The sequence below is a fragment of the Periplaneta americana genome, chromosome 3, assembly GCF_040183065.1.
Source record: "Periplaneta americana isolate PAMFEO1 chromosome 3, P.americana_PAMFEO1_priV1, whole genome shotgun sequence".
In the NCBI taxonomy this organism is placed as follows: domain Eukaryota; kingdom Metazoa; phylum Arthropoda; class Insecta; order Blattodea; family Blattidae; genus Periplaneta; species Periplaneta americana.
Window position 1 is genome coordinate 164,940,965 of NC_091119.1, and position 20,477 is coordinate 164,961,441.

Consider the following 20,477-nt stretch of genomic DNA (forward strand, 5'->3'; position numbering starts at 1 on the left):
TCTCGTTTCCAATAGTGGGTTTAAAATATCATGTCAGTTTGTGTGGTCACTTTATTAGAAAATCCATAAAAAAGTCATTTATTTCTTCAGAGACAAAGAAGGAATATGAGTAAGTCTACCGGTATTTTTTTGTTGAAACATTGATGATTATGATTGAATTCAAGCACCAGATATTTTTGAACATAAGTTGGTTATATTTAAAGAGACGTGATGTATTAGACAATGTCTACAATCTACAATGCAACATAAGTACATATTACAGTATCTTTCTAAATAATAAGATAGTGTTACTGGTATCATGTTATTGAAAAATGACTCAAAAGCAGAGGAGTCTCATTCGTATTATCAGATATCACTTTCGAAATAAATTCTCTGCGGTGTAAGATGGGAAAGCTGTCTTGTGCGAAAATAGGTGTGATATGTTATCCTCTCTTTTTCGCTTTATTATTTTTTTCTCTGGCCTCTTGTTCTGAAGGTTGTATGCCATCTGGCTGACACTCGTGCACAACTTGACCTTGAATTATATGTAAGCAATATAAGGCGCATGTAAACAATGTGTTTATATCGGAAATACTTAATCTTGTTACTGCAATAAAAGTACGCATGCGTATATTGCTCTATACAATCCATAATGTGTCGAAAATAACTGTTTTTCTCATGAATTCTAGACAGAAAGAAATTTGCAATCGCATAAGTAAGCACTAAAAAGTTGGTTTGAACTCTTAGTGCAGCGAAACTTGTATTTAATGGATATGAGATTGTATTCTAGAGTAAATAGCTACGTAAAGAATTATTTCTCAAAATGCTGTTTGCTGGAAATGACAGTATGCAATGTGCAATTCTGATTTGATGGAATTAGGAAGAGTTATGCTACCGGTATCATGAGCTATCTTTTCCAAGTGTAATTTTTACTGTCTAAAACGGACGTATTTTAAAACGGTTTCCTTTTGTTAATACTGATAACAGAATAACAAATTAATAAATTATCTTGATCTAAGAACAAAAATTAGCAGTGGAACCAAAGTTTAGCCTACTATACAGAGTTATTCACAAGTTTGTGTATGGTTCTGTACATAATATTAGGTACGTCATTTTACATAAAGAAAATAAACTGGACAATCAAAGAAGCAGATGAAAGAAGGTAACAGAGTTCAGAAATGCGATTCATTAGGCAAACAGCTGGCTATTCATTACTAAACGAAATGAAATATTATTAAAATTAAAAGTAGAACCAATATCTGGTTTTCTCTCTTGGCAGTGGCTTATGTGCAACCGATTTCTGAGGTCTGGGGCAACTGAAAGGCAGTTTGCTCCAATGATATGGTAGGATGACCACATAATGTAATGCCAGAATAGGTCTTAAATCTAGACTTCACCTAAATTCCAGATCATGAATAATCACAGAAACAGTCCCCTTCAAGGAAAAATTCCTGTGCTCTCATCGGGAATCGATCCTGGGACCTCATGAACTGTAGTCAGAAATTCTGCCATCCACACCTGTGGAGTAACGGTTAGCGTGTCTGACCGCGAAACCAGATGGCCTGGGTTCGAATTCCAGTTGGGACAAGTTACTTGGTTGAGGTTTTTTTCTGGATTTTTCCCTCAACCCAATATGAACAAATGCTGGGTAGCTATCAGTGCTGGAGCCCGGACTCATTTCACCAGCATTATCACCCTTCATTTCATTCAGACGCTAAATAACCTGAGATACTGATACAGCATCGTAAAATAATCCACTAAAAAAAAAATCTGCCCACTAGACTATGAGTCTGGACAGTTGGGAAACTATGATAGGTAGCAAAGTCCGGTTTTGAAAACCAGCTATAATGGAAGGGGGAATCATCATGCTGACCACATGATATCCCTGTTCTGGTCGAATGAGTGTTCACCTCTGCTGAGTCATGCGGATGTAAGGTCGGCAATCAGCTGGTCGGTCTTAACCGTTTGTTTACAGCAATCATCACTGGACGCATATTGCTGGCAATAATCATCAGGAAGTGGCTTCTTTATCAGCGTACATCGCTGTCAATTCTCATCTGTTTTGCTGCCATAACTCGATTCAATATTTCTACATGGCCTTCTCTAAATATCGATTATTGAACATGTATGTGGCGATGTGCGTCCTGAATTTGCTTCAGAAGCAATCTCCAGCGATCTGCGTCGCGTCCAATGATCTAGTTGGCAATCATCGCTGTAAAGAAACCGTGCGCATTTATTTTAACTGTTAGCAACTCCAGGCGACAATCACCAGCGATGTGCGCTCGACGATGATCGCTGTAAACAAACCGCAGCTACAGTCCTTCATGGGCTATTCGTGCCATAGACTGGCTAACATATTTGATTCGACATCATCAGGACTGTCCATTGTGTGGTGCTTCCAGTGCTGATGTGGTATGATGACAAGATTTGTGGTACTGTAAGTACAATGGCAAGACATCAGGTTAACCTGAACCTTGTAACATAACGTCTGAAGGATATCTATGTCAGAAGAACCAGGTTCCATTGGACTAAAAAATCACATTTGCGTGGATTTGGAATATTACATACTTGGTGTGCAGAAAATTCATTTTCTTTTTGAAACTTTCTGGAATTTCTTGTTTTAAATAGTTTTAATCCACGGATGCGAAATCTGCAGACTAACTATAAAGAGTGGAAGTGAAATAGCTTTGCAGATTTTCAGAGCGAATAGTAACAAAAAACTATAATATCATATTGGTGGAAAGTTAATGTTTAACAACCTCTTATTCAGTAACTAATAAAGAATAATTTATCTCTCTGGCATACTTCAATAGTGTGGACGGTTTTCGTGTAAAATTAATTTTAAAAACCTCTAATTTGAAACCATTGCATGATGCGATTTGGTTGCAATACAGCGCCAGAGAACAGCTCATCTAGCGAGACACGCCAAATTTGTTGATCTCTTACATCTGTATCACGAGAAGAGTGTATTAGTGGCGATGTTGCCGAAGTGCTCAAACTTCAAACTTAATTTTCTAATTAACCGTGCATTTAATCACAAAACGTAATATAGGTTTTCTATTCATTTCAGTGTACCGTATCGTCCCTTTCAATCTGCAAGGTTATTTTACTTCCATCCTGTATTATACTATGAAAAATTTTCATAATTCTTTATGGATCCAAGAATTCTTAAAAGGTAGAACCCAGAGAGTTAGAGTAGATCATGAAATATCGGAAATTGGAAATGTAAGTTCAGGGGTGCCACAGGGCAGCGTTCTGGGTCCATTACTCTTTATAATATACGTAAATGACTTATGCCAGAATATTATATCAAATTTAAGGCTATTTGCAGACGACTGCATTATCTATAGAAAGATTGGAAATAATTCAGATGTGGATGCTATTCAAACAGACTTGAATAAAATTTATAACTGGACGTTAATGCATAGGATGAAAATAAATGGTTCTAAAAGTAAATCTATAACATTTTGTAAAACCTGAGAGGAAACTAGTCTTAATTACGAATTCAGTGGTGTTGTAATTCCGCAAGAACAATGTTGTAAATACCTAGGAGTATATTTAAACTCCAAACTTTCTTGGGGAGAGCATGTTGATAATGTTACGGGTAAAGCATGGAGGGCACTTCACTTTATTATGAGAATCTTGAGAAAGGCTAGCCCCAAATCGAGGGAAATAGCATATCTAACGTTAGTGCGACTGTTAATGGAATACGGAACTGCATGTTGGGATCCCTATAGAATATATCAGATAAATTCCTTAGAAAGAATCCAGTATAGGGCAGCTAAATTTGTTAAAGGTAAAAGAGAAGATGGAAACGATACGATAAAAGAACTTAAATGGGAAACTTTGGAAAACAGACGTAGGAAAACTAGAATAACATCATTGTGTAGAGCACATCTAAGTCAGAAAGCATGGGTAGACATAATGGCTCGGTTAGAAAAGCCAATGTACTATGGTAGGAACGATCATGATTTTAAAATCAAATGTAGGAAACAGAAAACAGTCTTTGAGGGCTGTCCTTCCTTAAGGAGATTCAAGAATAACTTAAAAAGTTGTGTATAAAGTGCAAATTAAAATTAAGGTGACATTTTAAGGTGACGTGTATTTATTTAGCCTGACGAGTTACTTCCTTGGTTTGAATTGTAAATTATTTAAAAATAGCATGTAATAGGGCCTTAGACTAGAAATGTTTAGTTTAAATGTAGTTGTTTATAAGTATGCATAAGGATGTAATTATTTTTTGACTTATTTGAACTGTTGTATCAGTGAAGCGAGGTGAGTCAGTGAAGTGAATAGTTCCGATCAGTGATAATTTATAGCGTCAATGAAATGTGTTCTATAGTGTCAGTGAAATGTGTCATAGTGCCACTACAGTGAGTGAGATGAGAGTAAAGTGAAAGACTATTGAAACTTATGTAGGGCCTATAAATAATTATGTAGGTTGTATTGTAAAATTAGGGATTTTATTTATGTTTTATTATTAATTGTAATTATTATGTTAAATTGTATTGTGTATTCTTATTGTGTTGTGTATAAAATTGTATTGTGTATTGTTTATATTGTGTATACCACTGCCACCCGGTGCTTGCCCACTTGCAGTGTAAATAAATACATACATACATAATACTCAAGTTAATCTTGCTGAAATTTCAAAATTTAAGGAAGAAAGAAATGATTACGAACAGAGTGAAAAATGTGAGTGGAACAAAATTGCGCTTTGAAAATGATCTTACAAGGAGAGAACACGCTCTGTATATCACCGAATTAAATAAGATTGTGTGAGATGAAAGTACAAGACGTACTGTTTAAAGTCATACCTGGTATGGGTGGCCAATGATCCCTCATTTTGGAAATATTGGCTATTGTTTGTGACATACTTCCGTTATGTGCTCAATAGGGAAGCATTAGACTGTGTAATGGCGTAGCTCATGTGGTTGGATGCTGAGTTGTCATCCTGGCAACCTGAGTTCGAATCCCAATGCCTTCTCATTTTTTTAAAGCTTGATATTAATATTAATATTATTATTATTTGCACTTTTTAAATTTAATATTTGTATGTGCATAGAGACCAATGCTCTTAGTAGCAGGTAATTTATCATAGAAACAAAAACAGAAATATTGCAACACGAATGAAAATATAATAATAATAATAATAATAATAATAATAATAATAATAATAATAATAATAATAATAATAATAATAATAATATCAATCTTTAAAAAAAATGGGAAGGCATTAGGATTCGAACTCAGATTGCCTGGATAACAACTCAGCATCCAACCATATGAGCTACGCTGTTACACAGTCTAATGTTTCCCTATTAGGCATCTAATGGAAGTATGTCACAAACAATAGCCAATATTTTCAAAACGAGGGGTCATTGACCACCCATACCAGATATGACTTTAAACAGTACGTCTTGTACTTTCATCTCACACAATCTTATTTCATTTGGTGATATACAGAGCGTGTCCTCTCCTTGTTAGCTACGAAGTAATAAGAAGAAAATTATTGTTACCATATCTGAAAACAGCGAGAAGCAAAGGACATTTTGCGATCATGATCGAGGACAAATTGAAAATTAACGATAAAGTTTACGATCTCGAATACTGTGAAAAGACTTGTGAAAAAATCAGAGTTTTGGACCAAAATAGAGCAAATTCAGGTAAATCAAGATGCAGTCAAGCGGAGGTTCAATGAAAGTGAAAATACGCGTACGTCAAGGCAGCATGCTAGGAAGAAAGAAATAATGCAGACGACACAAAACTTCAGTATCAATAAAACGAAAGATGTACAATGTTGGTACCTGACGCTGACTTCAAGTACAGCTAACCAGAATAAACCAAGGGGAAAAACAGAACATGAAGCTGGTACAAAATACTGCGGACGAAGGATTAGAGAAACAGCTGGAAGTCAGGAGCATAGAGAAGACTAATGGAGGAAATTCAAGAAAAGACATGTTAAGAATGAACGAAGGAATGAAGCAACTACCAGATATTAGTGATTGTGAGTACAGAATAGATAGGGCTTTGGAGAGGTTATTAAATGGCGTAATGGAGGACAGAATAATGAGGATGGAATTAGCGAAGAAGAAGAAGAGTGCTAAAAAGTGAGTGCAGGAAAGTTAGAGATGGCAAAAGTGATAGAATAGGAATAGAGAAGAAAGTGTTAAATGTAAGAAGATAGTAGTGTAGTAAGATATACATACAATCAATCTTCTTAATGTATCCAGCTGTTTGCCGACAACATAAAGTCCACTATAGCCTATTCAGTTGTTTTGATACATACAAACAATGAATGAAAGAAAATTAAAGTGAAAAAACATCTGAACAGAATTATGTGAACTGGAAGAGAGGGAAATTGGAAGCGTAATTAAGTGAATTAAATAATTTTCATGTTTTTCAATGTTGTAGGTTGAGAATAGTATCAGGGGTACTATAACTTACTTACTTATTGCCATTTAAGGAACCCGGAGGTTCATTGCCGCCCTCACATAAGCCCACCATTGATCCCTATCCTGAGCAAGATTAATCCAGTCTCTACCATCATCTATATATATAAAATTTGAACTAGTAATGGAAATTACGGGAAAACGGCTGAACGGATTTTAATGAGTGACCCCTCATTTTCATGCCTGGCATCCAAAGTTTTTCGGAAAAGTAGTAGTTTTCAGTGAAATGTCAATTTTCCTACATAATTTTCCTATTTTCCAAAATCCATCTGTTGTCAGTTTTGAGAACTAATTTTATTGAATCACGGCCGACTTGATTGAATTTCAGAACAAAACACACACTACAATAAACAATAGGCTATTACACGAAGGCCATGACCTGCAGGATTGCCGACATATTTAGAGCTAAAATTCAATTTGTTATTAAAAACTGATTCTGCAGTGTATAATTTTCTGAGTACAGCTGTGTATTGGATATTCAAATCTACGAAACTTCAGGTGGTTTGATGACATTATTACCATTAGAAATTAAATATTATAGCTAATATCATGATGCGACTATTTTTCATTAATTATACATATTAATGCTATATTGATGATATGAAAGTGAAACGTTTTGAGGTTATGTAAGTAAATGTAGAGAATATCTTTATTTAGATCTTCATTTCTATAATTTACTGAGTGGCTGCTATATATAACTACAAAACTTAAGTAAGATAATAATATTGTTATTAAAAATCAAATATTTTTATACTTATTAACCCAGTGGGGTTGGGTCTTTTTCATATACTTAACCCTCAACTACTATGGTGGGGTCATATTTGACCCACGCCATTTTCTTTCTTTTGTTTCTGCGCATGCGCGCCATTCTGAGTCATGCCACTCCATGTATTCTCACATCGCAGTGAGATTTCACAAAAGACAAGTCGTGGGGTTTTTATTGTTAGTGGTTTACAAGTAAATGAGTGTTTGGGTCACCAGTGACCCCACAATAGTAGTTGCGTAACTTTATTTTCTTCGGTATGTCGAGTGAAGGTGTTATAATAAACGGGAATTTCGTTGCATCTGATGAAATAAATGACTTTATTGACAATGCTAGTATCGCTGGTGACGAAACTGAAGCTGAAAATGAAGATGATGACGGACTAAGTGATAAGGAAAGTGAGCATAGCAATCACAATACTGGATCAGAAATTTCTGAGAGTGAAAATAAACATGAACGTGATGCAGATGGTTATACTGATAATAATTCTGCTGGTAGCTTTTTTGGGGAGGAATAGATATAAGTGGTCACAGAATTGTCCTTCTGCATCGAGAACTCGAAATCACAACATCATTACTCATTTGCCTGGTCTTAGGGGTCCTGCATGTGATATCAAACCAAGAACTTCTCTTCAAGCTTTGACTCTCTTCATAACAGAGGATATCCTTCGCACAATTATCAATCATACAAATAAGAAAATCGATGAAATGGCTGCCAGTTACGGTGAAACTGCAACATTCACTAGACACCTAGACGAGCTGGAATTGAAAGCATTTATTGGTCTGGTGTTCGTGGCAGGGATATTCAAATCAAACCATGAGGATGTAGGCTCACTCTTCGCTACAGCTGGAACAGGAAGATATATTCAGAGCTACTATGACCAAGGAGCGGTATTTGTTTCTTCTGTCAGCTCTTAGATTTGATAATATTGAAACTAGAGAAGAAAGGAAAAGACAAGGAAATAAGCTTGCTGCAATTTCAGAAGTTTTCGATAGTTTCATAAACAACTGTAACAAAAATTATTGTAGTTCAGAATACACCACTGTTGATGAGATTCTGGTTGGTTTCCGTGGTAGGTGTTCTTTCAGAGTGTATTTAAAAGGAAAGCCACAAAAGTATGGCCTAAAAATTATATGTGTTTGTGTGATGCGAAGACCCATTATCTGATCAATGCATTTGTATATACGGGGAAAATTTGTGGTCCTAACCCACAGCAGTTATTCGTTCCAACAAGATCTGTCTTGTCTTTGGTGTCACCAATTTCAGGAACTAACAGAAATGTTGCAGGGTATAACTCGTTCACATCAGTGGAGCTAATGATGAGCTAAGAAAAATCGTCTTGATTTATATATTGGAACAGTGCGGAAAAACAAAAAAAGGGTTCTACCACAATTTTTGTCCAACAAAAAACGAGAAGTTGGATCAACGAAATTCGGTTTCACAAGGACAAAACAATAGTGTCTTTTGTGCCAAAGAAATCTAAAGCTGGTATTTGGTGTCTTCCATGCACCACGACAGTGCTATCCATTCCTCTGGAAAACCTGACATGATAATGTTCTATAATGCAATACAGAGTGGTGTCGATGGTCTCGGCCAGAAATGTGCACTTTATAGGACTGGACAAAGATGTAGAAGATGGCCTTTAGCTATCTGGCACGCTATGTTGGATATTTCAACCATGAGTGGTCACATTATCCTAATAGCTAGTGGTAAAGACTATAAAAAGTCGTCACAATTTTATTAAGAACCTCGAGATGGAACTTACACTGGGTCACCTTAAGGTGCGTGCCACTATTTCCACACTTCCAAGAGGGTCCACCAAAGCGGAGACGATGTTGCATTTGCCCACGCAACAGCGACAAGAAACACCCGACTATGCAGTGTATGTCACCGAACTATGTGCAAGAGTCATTCTGAACAGCGAATCATCTGCTATGACTAATTTGAGAAAAATTCGTCCCGACACCGGGAGTCGAACTCGGGACCACTCAGATCTGCGCGATGAGCGCTCTTTTCAACAGAGCTATGTCGGGACACGATCCACAGTGTCTGCCGAATTCTCCTCATTTGTTTCGTTTTATGTTTTTCATGGACAAACATAGTTATTACATTTTTTCAGAAAAAAAATACCATTTGTACACCCCTGTTAAATTTTATATATGAGAATTACCAAAGTATTTTTTTCTATGCAATGATTGAACTATGTTTCTTTGAAATAAGTGTGGACATATCACTTCTGCAGGGTCACTAGAAAGAGGAAAATTTTTAAAATAATGTCACAGTGTATTATTTTAGATAGAATTTGTATGTTTTTATTTGCACATACTTTTTTCGTAGAATTAAAGTAATGATGTTACAAATTTGGTGACATTGTGTCTCAATATGTGTGACTTCTTCATTCTTTCAATTGAAAAAATAAACATTAAATATAAAGTGTGTTTTTATTATATTTTGCAACTGGGTCACTTATGACCCCACGATAGTAGTTATGTAAAAAAAAATAAGGATAGTAGTTGAGGGTTAATGGCAGTGTGGTGTAGATATTGATATGTGTCATTGTCTTCAGTATTGGCTCGAGAGAGCGCAGAAATTAGAGTTCCTAAGGAAAGATAAAAAGGTATTACTTACTGATAAAATAAGAGGCCTAGAAAATTTTGTAGTCTCCAGATCATTGAAGCAAGATCTCTTAGTAGGATAAAATGATTTTACGCTCTAAATTTGAAGTTCTACATGCAGCGGCTATACGAAAATGCTATTGTTTGAAAGCTTAGCAAACCTGACATTTTTTTAACTTTTGCCTACAATCCACCATGACCTGAAGTAGCTACTGCTATCGTCCTGACATTGATACTTGCGTTTTCGCGTTGAAACTCAAAAACTGAAGTTGGCTAGGTCAAGAAAAAGTATTTGGCCTAAAAAAATCCATTCAGAGGGAGTATGTGTCATTATTATGGAAGCAAATAACTATCAAAAAGACAAGTATTCTTCATTGAAAATAAACCTGAAAAATGTTTATTTGAACGTCTAACGAGCTCAGTTTGCAGCAGCATTTGTTGCACAAGCCACTAGTATAACTATAACTGTAAGAGTATTACGAAAATAAATACTGTACATGGGTAGAGGTAATAAAGTAAGAAATTTAGGAGTGAAGCAAAGAGATCAATACGTAAATAAACAGAGGATAGAATAGCAGGAAAAAAAAAGTGATGTAAGTGTTGTAAAGTAGGGAAAAGGGACATATAGACAATTTATTTAGGAGAAAATAGCTCGAAAAGAACGATTAAAAGTAGGTAATTTTAGAGTAGAGAAGGAAATAAATAAATAATGTCAATGATTAAGGAAAGGAATATGCAATATTTAATAGGAAAGTGAGAAATGGGAGATAGGTATGAGAGAGAAAAGAAGAGGATAGATAGGGAAGGATATATAGCAATTCAGTTAAAACGGAAGAATAGGAAGCAATCAAGAAATACTTGGCAAATTAATATATTAATAGAAAAGGGTGGTATTTAAGGGATGATGGATCGAAAAAGCTGAAATGTGAAGGTCCACCATAACTGTGAATTGTAAAATTGGCTGACAAATAAATATCATATCATATATATATCCTTCATAATACTCAAGTAAATGACACTTTACATTATCAAAACAATCTTTTATTAGGTATTACAGTAAAGAAAATTTTACAGTATTTAAAATAGAATTATATTTCGTTGTAACTTTGGGCATTATGATTTAAAGAGCACAATAACTGATCCTGCTTAAATAGAATTCAAGCTTGTAACATAAAATCTAATCAGAACAAAAAAAAAATTAGTTTTATAATCGTGACTTCAATAAACATTAAATGTATCCTAATATACGTAAAGTATATAGTAGACATAATAACGTATTCATAAAAAATCATGCATCTGTAAGCAGCTAAAATATAAAATTTGTGTGAATAGCAAATGGATCTGTGGTTACAGCTATGTATTAATGTCCCATAAACACAAAATACTGGTATCACTTGCATTTACTGTATATGGTACTCTTCATTGAAATATATTACAGCTGCTGGTACAAGATAGTGACTATAATCATGAATTAGCAATTGCATTGTTTGCATTTCGATGGTGGCATCGAAGAATCCACTGCGCATTTGGATTCTCTTTGTAGACAGCCAACAATATGGCATCATGTTCAATTTGGCGTTGACCTGAAAGAGAAAAATAAGTTATAATTGCTTTAATGTACTGTAGAATATAGTTTATAATTATAAGCTGATTAAAAAAGTAATTCTATTAAATAAAGCAAACTACAATATATGTGAATATATAAACACTGTTCCATAAAGCCATGGTAAGCTTTATTGTTTGTTTAATTGCAATGAAACATGATGTAAACGTGAAACAGCGACTACTTAAAAGAATAACTGTCCAAGATATTTTCTTACCGATAGATTGTTATGAAAGAATATTGTTCAAGATTCTGTCATGCCATGGTTACCTACCAATCGATTGTTATGAAAGAATATTGTTCAAGATTCTGTCACGCCATGGTTACCTACCAATCGATTGTTATGAAAGAATATTGTTGAAGATTCTGTCATGCCATGGTTACCTACCAATCGATTGTTATGAAAGAATATTGTTCAAGATTCTGTCACGCCATGGTTACCTACCAATCGATTGTTAAAGAATACTCTTCAAGATTCTGTAATGCCATGGTTACCTACCAATCGATTGTTATGAAAGAATACTCTTCAAGATTCTGTCACGCCATTGTTACCTACCAATCGAATGTTGTGAAAGAATACTCTCCAAGATTCTGTCACGCCATTGTTACCTACCAATCGATTGTTATGAAAGAATACTCTCCAAGATTCTGTCACGCCATTGTTACCTACCAATCGATTGTTATGAAAGAATACTCTTCAAGATTCTGTAACGCCATGGTTACCTACCAATCGATTGTTATGAAAGAATACTCTTCAAGATTCTGTAATGCCACGGTTACCTACCAATCGTTTGTTATGAAAGAATACTCTTCAAGATTCTGTAATGCCATGGTTACCTACCAATCGATTGTTATGAAAGAATATTCTTCAAGATTCTGTAATGCCATGGTTACCTACCAATTGATTGTTATGAAAGAATACTCTTCAAGATTCTGTCATGCCATTGTTACCTACCAATCGATTGTTATGAAAGAATACTCTTCAAGATTCTGTCATGCCATTGTTACCTACCAATCGATTGTTATGAAAGAATACTCTTCAAGATTCTGTCACACCATGGTTGCCTACCAATCAATTATTATTAATTGTTATGAAAGAATAATTCTCTAATTTTTTATGCCATCATGGTTGTCCTGGCTACATACCAATTGATTGTTACTGTTGCAAGTCAATAGTGTGAGAATACATGCTCATGAAAATCCACATGAAATTGCTGGACAAGAGAGCAACTGCTCAAAAGTTAATGTGTGATGTGGCCTTGCAAGAATAAAGTGAATGATTTTTTTCTGTATAGAATCCACTGTAACCACATAAACTTAGTTGCATATGTTGGAATTGTTGGAAAATGTAATCTTTCAGCAAGTTTTTTGGCATAGCCTACTTTGAGAACATCTAAATTAAATGTTTCCACAGAGGTGCATTGGAAGGGACGGCTGGAAACCATGAATACCCTCTCCAGACCTCAATCCTCTGTAATTTTACTAATGGGATTATGTCAAGCAAAGGATGTGCAGTGTATCCATTTGTGGCATCAACCATTTGAAAAAGCGAATCAAAGAAGCTATCATATCAGTTACTTCTGATGTTTTTTTGTTGTGTGGCAGGAATAGGAGTACCACTTCGATGTCTGCCAGGCTATCAAAAGATCTCACAAAGCTTCCAGGTTATAAGGTCCATAACAAAATATCCAGAAATACAAAAGGTCCACAAAAAAAGTCCACAAACTAAATAGTCCAACATTTCAAGTCCTACATACAATTTGTCCATGGAGTTAAAAAGCCCAACATCTATGTAGTCCACCGTATTATAAAGCCCATCTTACGAAAGGTCCATACAAAAAGGTCAAACATACAAAGTTGTTCAACAGAGATGAGTCAATAAGAAAAATTGACATCGTTGAACCCTACAACAAAACATTGAGGGGAAAAAAATGTTATGTTCTTTGATTCAGGTGTTAATGATGAAGGACGAGTGTTAATGTTTGCCACCGATAGAAATTTAGAACTTTTGGCTGCCAGTGACACGATTTTCAGTGATGGTACGTCAAGACTGAACCAAATCAATTCTTTAAGCTTTTCACAGTGCGTGGGATTGTTGAAAGTTTTGTATAGTAGTTTGTAGTTTTAGTATATTACCTAACTGCAAATAACACTGAAAATACTTACCGCATTATATATAATGAGATAAAAAAAATTATTCAGCACATTTAAATCTCACTTGCAATCCTACCTATACAATGTGTGATTTTTAAATCGCCAATATGAATGCTTGTCGACTGACATTCCCTCAGGCAGTAGTGAGTGAGTATATTTTCCACTTCAATCAAGCAATATGGAGAAATGTAGTCAACAGGGGTCTGAGGGCACAATATTTGGATATTGAGAACCCTGAAGTAAGAAACTAAATACAGGAAATTATGGGACTGCCGTTTATTCCGCTAAATGACTTGCAATTTGTTTGGGATTTATTAAATGAAAGATTTGTGGACGATGTCTTGGATTTAGCATCTTACATTGAAATTACATATATTACTGGTCATCTGGCAAGAGAGCGAAGGCAAGCAGTTCCCCCTAGATTTTTTTGTGCGACATGGAACGTCTATGAATTAGTAATTAATGGCAAACAGCGTACGAATAGTGTGGTTGAAGGATTCCACTCTCAATTCCAACGACTAGTGGTGGCACATCACGTGAACATTTGGTGATTCATTAGCCATTTGCAACAACAGCAATCGGAAACAGAACATTTAAGTAACTCAGGTCCTTGGTGGGCATACAAATATCAAGCAGCCAGTAAATAAACGGTATATCAATAATAAATTTTCAACATTGTCGGTAATTACCAAGATTACTATAGAATCTAAGAGAAGTAATAAGACTTCACATCATTCTTTCTTACCAATATTCCCACCGACTTCATACAGATAATGTGTCTGTAAGAAGAGTTCTGGGTGACTTGTTGCAAGAATACAACTGAGGTTCCCATTGGGTGCAAGTTCAGCAAGAGCTCGAGATTTTATATCATGGTGTGGGCGCCTTGACACTTTCATCCCAGGTGCCATAGGAATTTCACATCGCTTACTGGCTTCTTCCATAATTCTGCAAAAAAGACTTAAATTAATCGATCAATTTTACATAAAAATTAATTAAAAATAGAATGGAGTGGTGTGACTGACCAGAAATTTAATTAATTCTTCTCTAAAAATGAAACTTCTTGCAGAAACTTAATGGCATAGATAGTACCTGAATTACAATATTGATTAAAATGTCCATAATATTAATTTGCTTCTATGATTGGTATAAGTGCCAGTATATATTTATCAGAGGTAGTTTCTCAAGGATTGCATGTTCGTACAGCCCCCCAGTAATTTTACTGAACTCCCGACTTTGTTGTTATTAAAAAATATATATATCACAGACATGATTTAGTGGAGTGGTCATGTGTAAACCAAGAGGTGAAGAGATTCAAAAGAAAACTGAGCAAGATACTTAAGTTATATGAACATGTATATTATTTTAATGTACCGAAGTACATATGATGTTTCTATGCAGATATTCTGCGTCATCGTACGATGAAAGAGTAGTGGAACAGAGAAAAATTCTCTCCGGCACCGGGATTTGAACCCGGGTTTTCAGCTCTATGTGCTGATGCTTTATCCACTAAACCACACCGGATTCCCATCCCGGTGTCGGATCGAATCCTCTCAGTTTAAGTTCCACCTCTTGGGTTCCCTCTGGTGGCCATGTCTATGAATGTAGGACTAATGTCCACACATGTGCGGAGGTGCACTCATTATGAGTGACTGGTTGGCTGGGATCCGACGGAATAAGCGCCATCTTAAATCACAAGTGATTTACGCATATCATGTATATTATTTTAATGTACCGAAGTACATATGTTTCCATGCAGATATTCTGCGTCATCGTACGATAAAAGAGTAGTGGAACGGAGAAAAATTCTCTCCGGCACCAGGATTTGAACCCGGGTTTTCAGCTCTATGTGCTGATGCTTTATCCACTACGCCACACTGGTACATTAAAATAATATACATGATATGCGTAAATCACTTGTGATTTAAGATGGTACTTATTCTGTCGGATCCCGGCCAACCAGTCACTCATAACGAGTGCACCTCCGCACATGTGTGGACATTAGTCCTACGTCTATAACGTAGTGCAGAGGGTGGCCACCAGAGGGTACCCAAGAGGTGGAACTTAAACTGAGAGGTTCGATCCGACACCGGGATGGGAATCCGGTGTGGCTTAGTGGATAAAGCATCAGCACGTAGAGCTGAAAACCCGGCAGGGGCGATTTCTCAGGGCATGCTATGCTTGCTGCGCAAGCCCAATATTTTCGTAGAATGTGTATTTCTCAAAATGGGATTACGTACATTAAAATTTATTTTGATTTTTGGAATATTGTATAGGCGTAATACCATCCGCAGGTTGCACACCGCAAGTATCGCAACCAACGAGCTAGATTCTACTTCTATTCTAGCTCTAGAAGACAGACATTATAGAGAATATGTGCGCTCGTTCAGTGCAGCTCAATACAACAATATGCATTGGTTGGCAGGGTCGAAAAAACTAAATAAACTGTTTTGTTGGACATGTTTGTTATTATACTATTACTATAACGAACTTCTACATCTGACAAGTGAATATGATCCATGACTCATAATGATTTCATAATTATAAAATAAATTATTTATGTGGGTCTGATTATTTTTATTAATTATGAATTATTATATCCTCCCATCTTCCCCTATGAATAAAAGAGCAAGCCTAACTTTCATGACTAGCATTCGCCCCTGAAATCCGGGTTCAAATCCAGGTGCCAGAGAGAATTTTTCTCTGTTCCACTACTCTTTCATCGTTATATGAACATGTTAGTGTCGTGAGTGTGCAGTTAGAAAAAAAATGACTTCACTAGACATGGATTACACATGAACAGCAAGGGGAAAAAATCAGTTATGTGAGACAGTAGCCTTCTAAAATCGTCTAATAATTTATAACCACGGTGTATATTGTAATATACTGATTTAAAAGAAGAATATTTAGAGCTGCAGTAGAAAGTACACTACCAAATCACTGTTAAGTACTATATACTAAACACAGAATTAATATACAATACAGCAACTAAAAAAAAGGGTACTAATGAATTTGAATTCAGAGGCAGATTGCTTCTATAGTGCTACAATTATTCTGCTGTTTTGTTGTTTACTCTCTCCAATATTGGAATTTAGAGATCAATGGACAAAGTAAACATCATCAAACTATGAACATTGCAATATGTTTTATTAAATAGAACAATAGAGTTGACGGCAATTTGGAAGACTGTAGTCTGCTAGCGTTTGCGTTGAGAGGGACAGATAGAGAGAGCAAGGCAGCGCACAACATTGCCACATCGTACTTCACGTGCACGTGCAATGCAAATAGCGCAGGAGAAAATTTAAATTATCAAAAGACAATAATGACCTTAGCCGTCGACTACTGTAAGCATCACACCAAACAAACCCTCTTTCCTTCACTAACAATATTCTTTGTATGTTTCTCAATCCCACACCACATGCTTCTGCAGTCGTTTCTTGCATGTTGGCAATGTTGCAGTCAGCATCAAGATGGCCGACAGCATTCTGCTCGTCAACGTTTTTAAAATAATTATACACCTTAAACACTATTTTCCGCGCCTGCCTATGCAATACTTGTCTTTTCACAGTCTCTTCTTCCATTTATTTATCTTATACATACACACTCAGTTATTACTAGTATTATTATTTACTACTATTTACTATTATTTACTAATTTTATTATCATCTTTATGTGAATACAATATAATATTTTATTACTCAGTCAATGACAAATCAATGTAAAATAATGACTTATTTTATAGTCATTAAGTTTTTATACATGAATTACAAAATTGCAAACGTTTTCGCCTATTCAGGCATCCTCAGGCAGAGTTGTACAATATCTCAATGTTACATACGTAGCTATTGGTGGTGAGTACTATTTGAATTAATGATGTACAAGCCATCTCCATTATTAAAATGTAATATTACAGGTAGTGAACTTAAATAATGTTAAAAATGTTAAAACCAGTTACAGTCCTAATAGCAGCAGGTCGTCTCACCTCTACATAATTTACATTAAACACAGGATGTTGTAGTAATCCATACAGTTGCTAACTATGTAGTTGTCACATTTTAAACGACATATTCACCACTCATTGGAATGAACAAGAGTTCCACATATTATGAAGTTTAATTACTAAATGGTTTTAACATTTTTAACATTATTTAGGTTCACTACCTGTAATATTACATTTTAATAATGGAGATGGCCTGTACATCATTAATTCAAATAGTACTCACCACCAATAGCTACGTATGTAACATTGAGATATTGTACAACTCTGCCTGAGGACGCCTGAATAGGCGAAAACGTTCGCAATTTTGTAATTCATATAAACTTAATGACTATAAAATAAGTCATTATTTTACATTGATTTGTCATTGACTGAGTAATAAAATATTATATTGTATTCATTTATAGAAATTGACAATCTGAATATTCCATCATGCTTTCTAAGTTAATCTTTATGTGAGCTTTTTCCTTAAGTATTTTGTCTACAAAGTATGTGTATCTATGTAACGGAACTGTCCCCGAACACGAGCTTTGCTCTTTCGGGGTATTTTAATGTAAAGTTTTTATGTATATGTTATTATTAAATAAAATCTAAATCTAAATCTAAATCTAATAAATGTTAGTTTTACTTATTCATTGTATTGAAACACTCACACGTGAACAAACGAACTCTGGAAGTACTTGTTATAGACTGATTCTGATTGGTTCTACTGTACAAGTTCGTGACGTCACATACGAGAAATATTACGGAGCATGTAGCAGCTGACCACCTTCCGAAATGCCGTCTAGTCTAGTTATAAATTTTAATGCTACAAAAAAATCTGTAGAAATTCTAACTAAATTATTTAATTTATTCTTTTCCCCTTCTCGATTCTTACCTTAACACAACACTTCCTGCTGTTGTGTCTTCGTACAAACGAACAGGGAGGTCTAACAACTGAAACTGCGGAGCATTGACTCGCACAATACCATCTTGGAAATCAACTTCATTATTGATCTTCCGAGTGATCGGTTCCCGCGCTCCAGTTCTTCTTCCAAGTAATCGTTTCATAGGTTTATTATTTTCTTTCGTACCTCTGTAAATAAATAGGAGTGAAAAGACTTGAACCAATTTAACATTTAATTATATAAGAATATGTTATATTGAAGTGAACTCATGTCATGTCATAATGCAGAGAAGTTCTCAACTGAAGAATCACCTCTACAACAATGCTTCCATCAATCATGAAGGAAAGCTAAGTTTCATGAATTCTTTGGTTGAGGAATTCTCGGTATGTTGGTTAATTCAGAATAAAGTTTTGTAGCACTGCTAATATTACGTTAGATAGTCAATCATGGCAGATAACAGCTCGAAGTGTGCCACAGAATGTCTCTAGTGTAAGATTTGATTCTCAATTGTACACAATTTTTCATGTACAGAAATCATTTTCACTTGCACTGAACGTATTGGTATATACATTGCGGTGTAACATGATTTTTAAATTTGAGGAAGTCCATACATATGAGAGGGGCATTGACGTGCAGTCCACCCAAGCAACCCATTCTTGATTATAAGAATCACGATATCTATGTAAATCCATGATTAAACTTTCTGTTTATTTAATCATAAAGTCCTGAAACATTTCTAAATACGTTTTGTTAATTGTAAGTAGCGTGATGGGGCATATACAATGCACATACTGCATTCCCGAGCTGGCACCAGTGTGCCAGCAGTGCTGAATGCAGGTTAGCATGGAAGTTGCCATGACAACCCACGTCATCATAACTTCTAACCAATGAGGGACGCCTCACGAGACTGTAGTAGATTCATATGCCCCAAGCAGCCAGTAGCCTGCCTGGGTGCGAAGTTGAATGAGCGGAAAACATACTGTTTCTCTCACGTTTGTTTGTACAGGGACTTTGTAGTTGCATTGTGTACGTGTATATAAGTGCAATAAAAAGTTTTGATTATGTCTGGTGATAATAATAATTTAATTCAGCAACAAAAGCTAAATATAGTAACTTAACTAAAGCAATATGGGATCATGATGTTGCTATTGCACATATTGTGCTTTTAACGCACTCGCAACTTTTGGAACTGTGCATATTGAAACTGAGCTAAGTGACCAAACACAACAAAGTATTATTCTACATCAGTGGTTGCCAAACACCACGAAATTGTGACGTATTAGAAATGCAACCCGCACACCATTATCGCAGGGAGAGGGGTGGAGTCGGTATCTCCTCAGGTAATGCAGTGAATAACAATGCAGAGACGGACTATGACCAAAAAACTAAAGCAATATAATATTTCTCCTTATTAACTATACATACTTTTTTCCATGTTAATTTTTTTATCCTCCTATTAATTATTTTTGTATTATTAATAAAATAAAATAAATTTATTTTCTTATTTACCACAGAAAGAGCGTGTACTTTACATCAGCAGATATTTGAAATTATAAAAACGTACCAGGCTGGTCACGAAGTTGTAAATTACACTACATACTTCAAAAAACCGTTGAAGTATTCCACTCCGATTACGATATAGAACCCGATATTTTTTAGTGTTTATTTATTAATGAAATATTCAAATTACACTCATACGTAGAAAACAAAAACGTGGAAGTATTTTACACCGATTTTTATTGTTTATTTATTAATGAAATATTCAAATTATACTACATTACGTCGAAAAAAACGTCTATGAATTTTACCCCGATTAAGACATAGAAGCCGTTACTTTTTATTGTTCGTTTATTAATGAAATATTCAAGTTAAGGTAAGGGCGTGGTAGTCTTCACAACAATAAAAATAATGACAACGTACATTGTTATTTTATACTTCACTTAAAATTTTACAACAAATTAAATATCTCATATTTTTGCCATCTGCACAAAATAAATAATTTTCCTTCCATGCTCCTTAAAATTAAGTTT

The 20,477-nt window shown here is 35.2% G+C and overlaps 1 protein-coding gene across 5 annotated transcripts in view; it reads right to left on the reverse strand.

The window, feature by feature from the left end:
* Window positions 1-11,056: 11,056 nt before the first annotated feature.
* Window positions 11,057-20,477, reverse strand: part of LOC138696818 (rho GTPase-activating protein conundrum-like) — a 275,488-nt gene continuing 266,067 nt past the window's right edge. For all 5 annotated transcript variants that reach the window (XM_069822244.1, XM_069822245.1, XM_069822249.1 and 2 more), the window contains 3 exons: window positions 18,438-18,635; window positions 14,312-14,511; window positions 11,057-11,392 (listed from right to left, as the gene is read on the reverse strand). In XM_069822244.1, coding sequence (XP_069678345.1) covers window positions 11,274-11,392; window positions 14,312-14,511; window positions 18,438-18,635 — 517 coding nt within the window. In that variant the 3' untranslated portion in view covers window positions 11,057-11,273. The remainder of the gene's footprint in view (window positions 11,393-14,311; window positions 14,512-18,437; window positions 18,636-20,477) is intronic.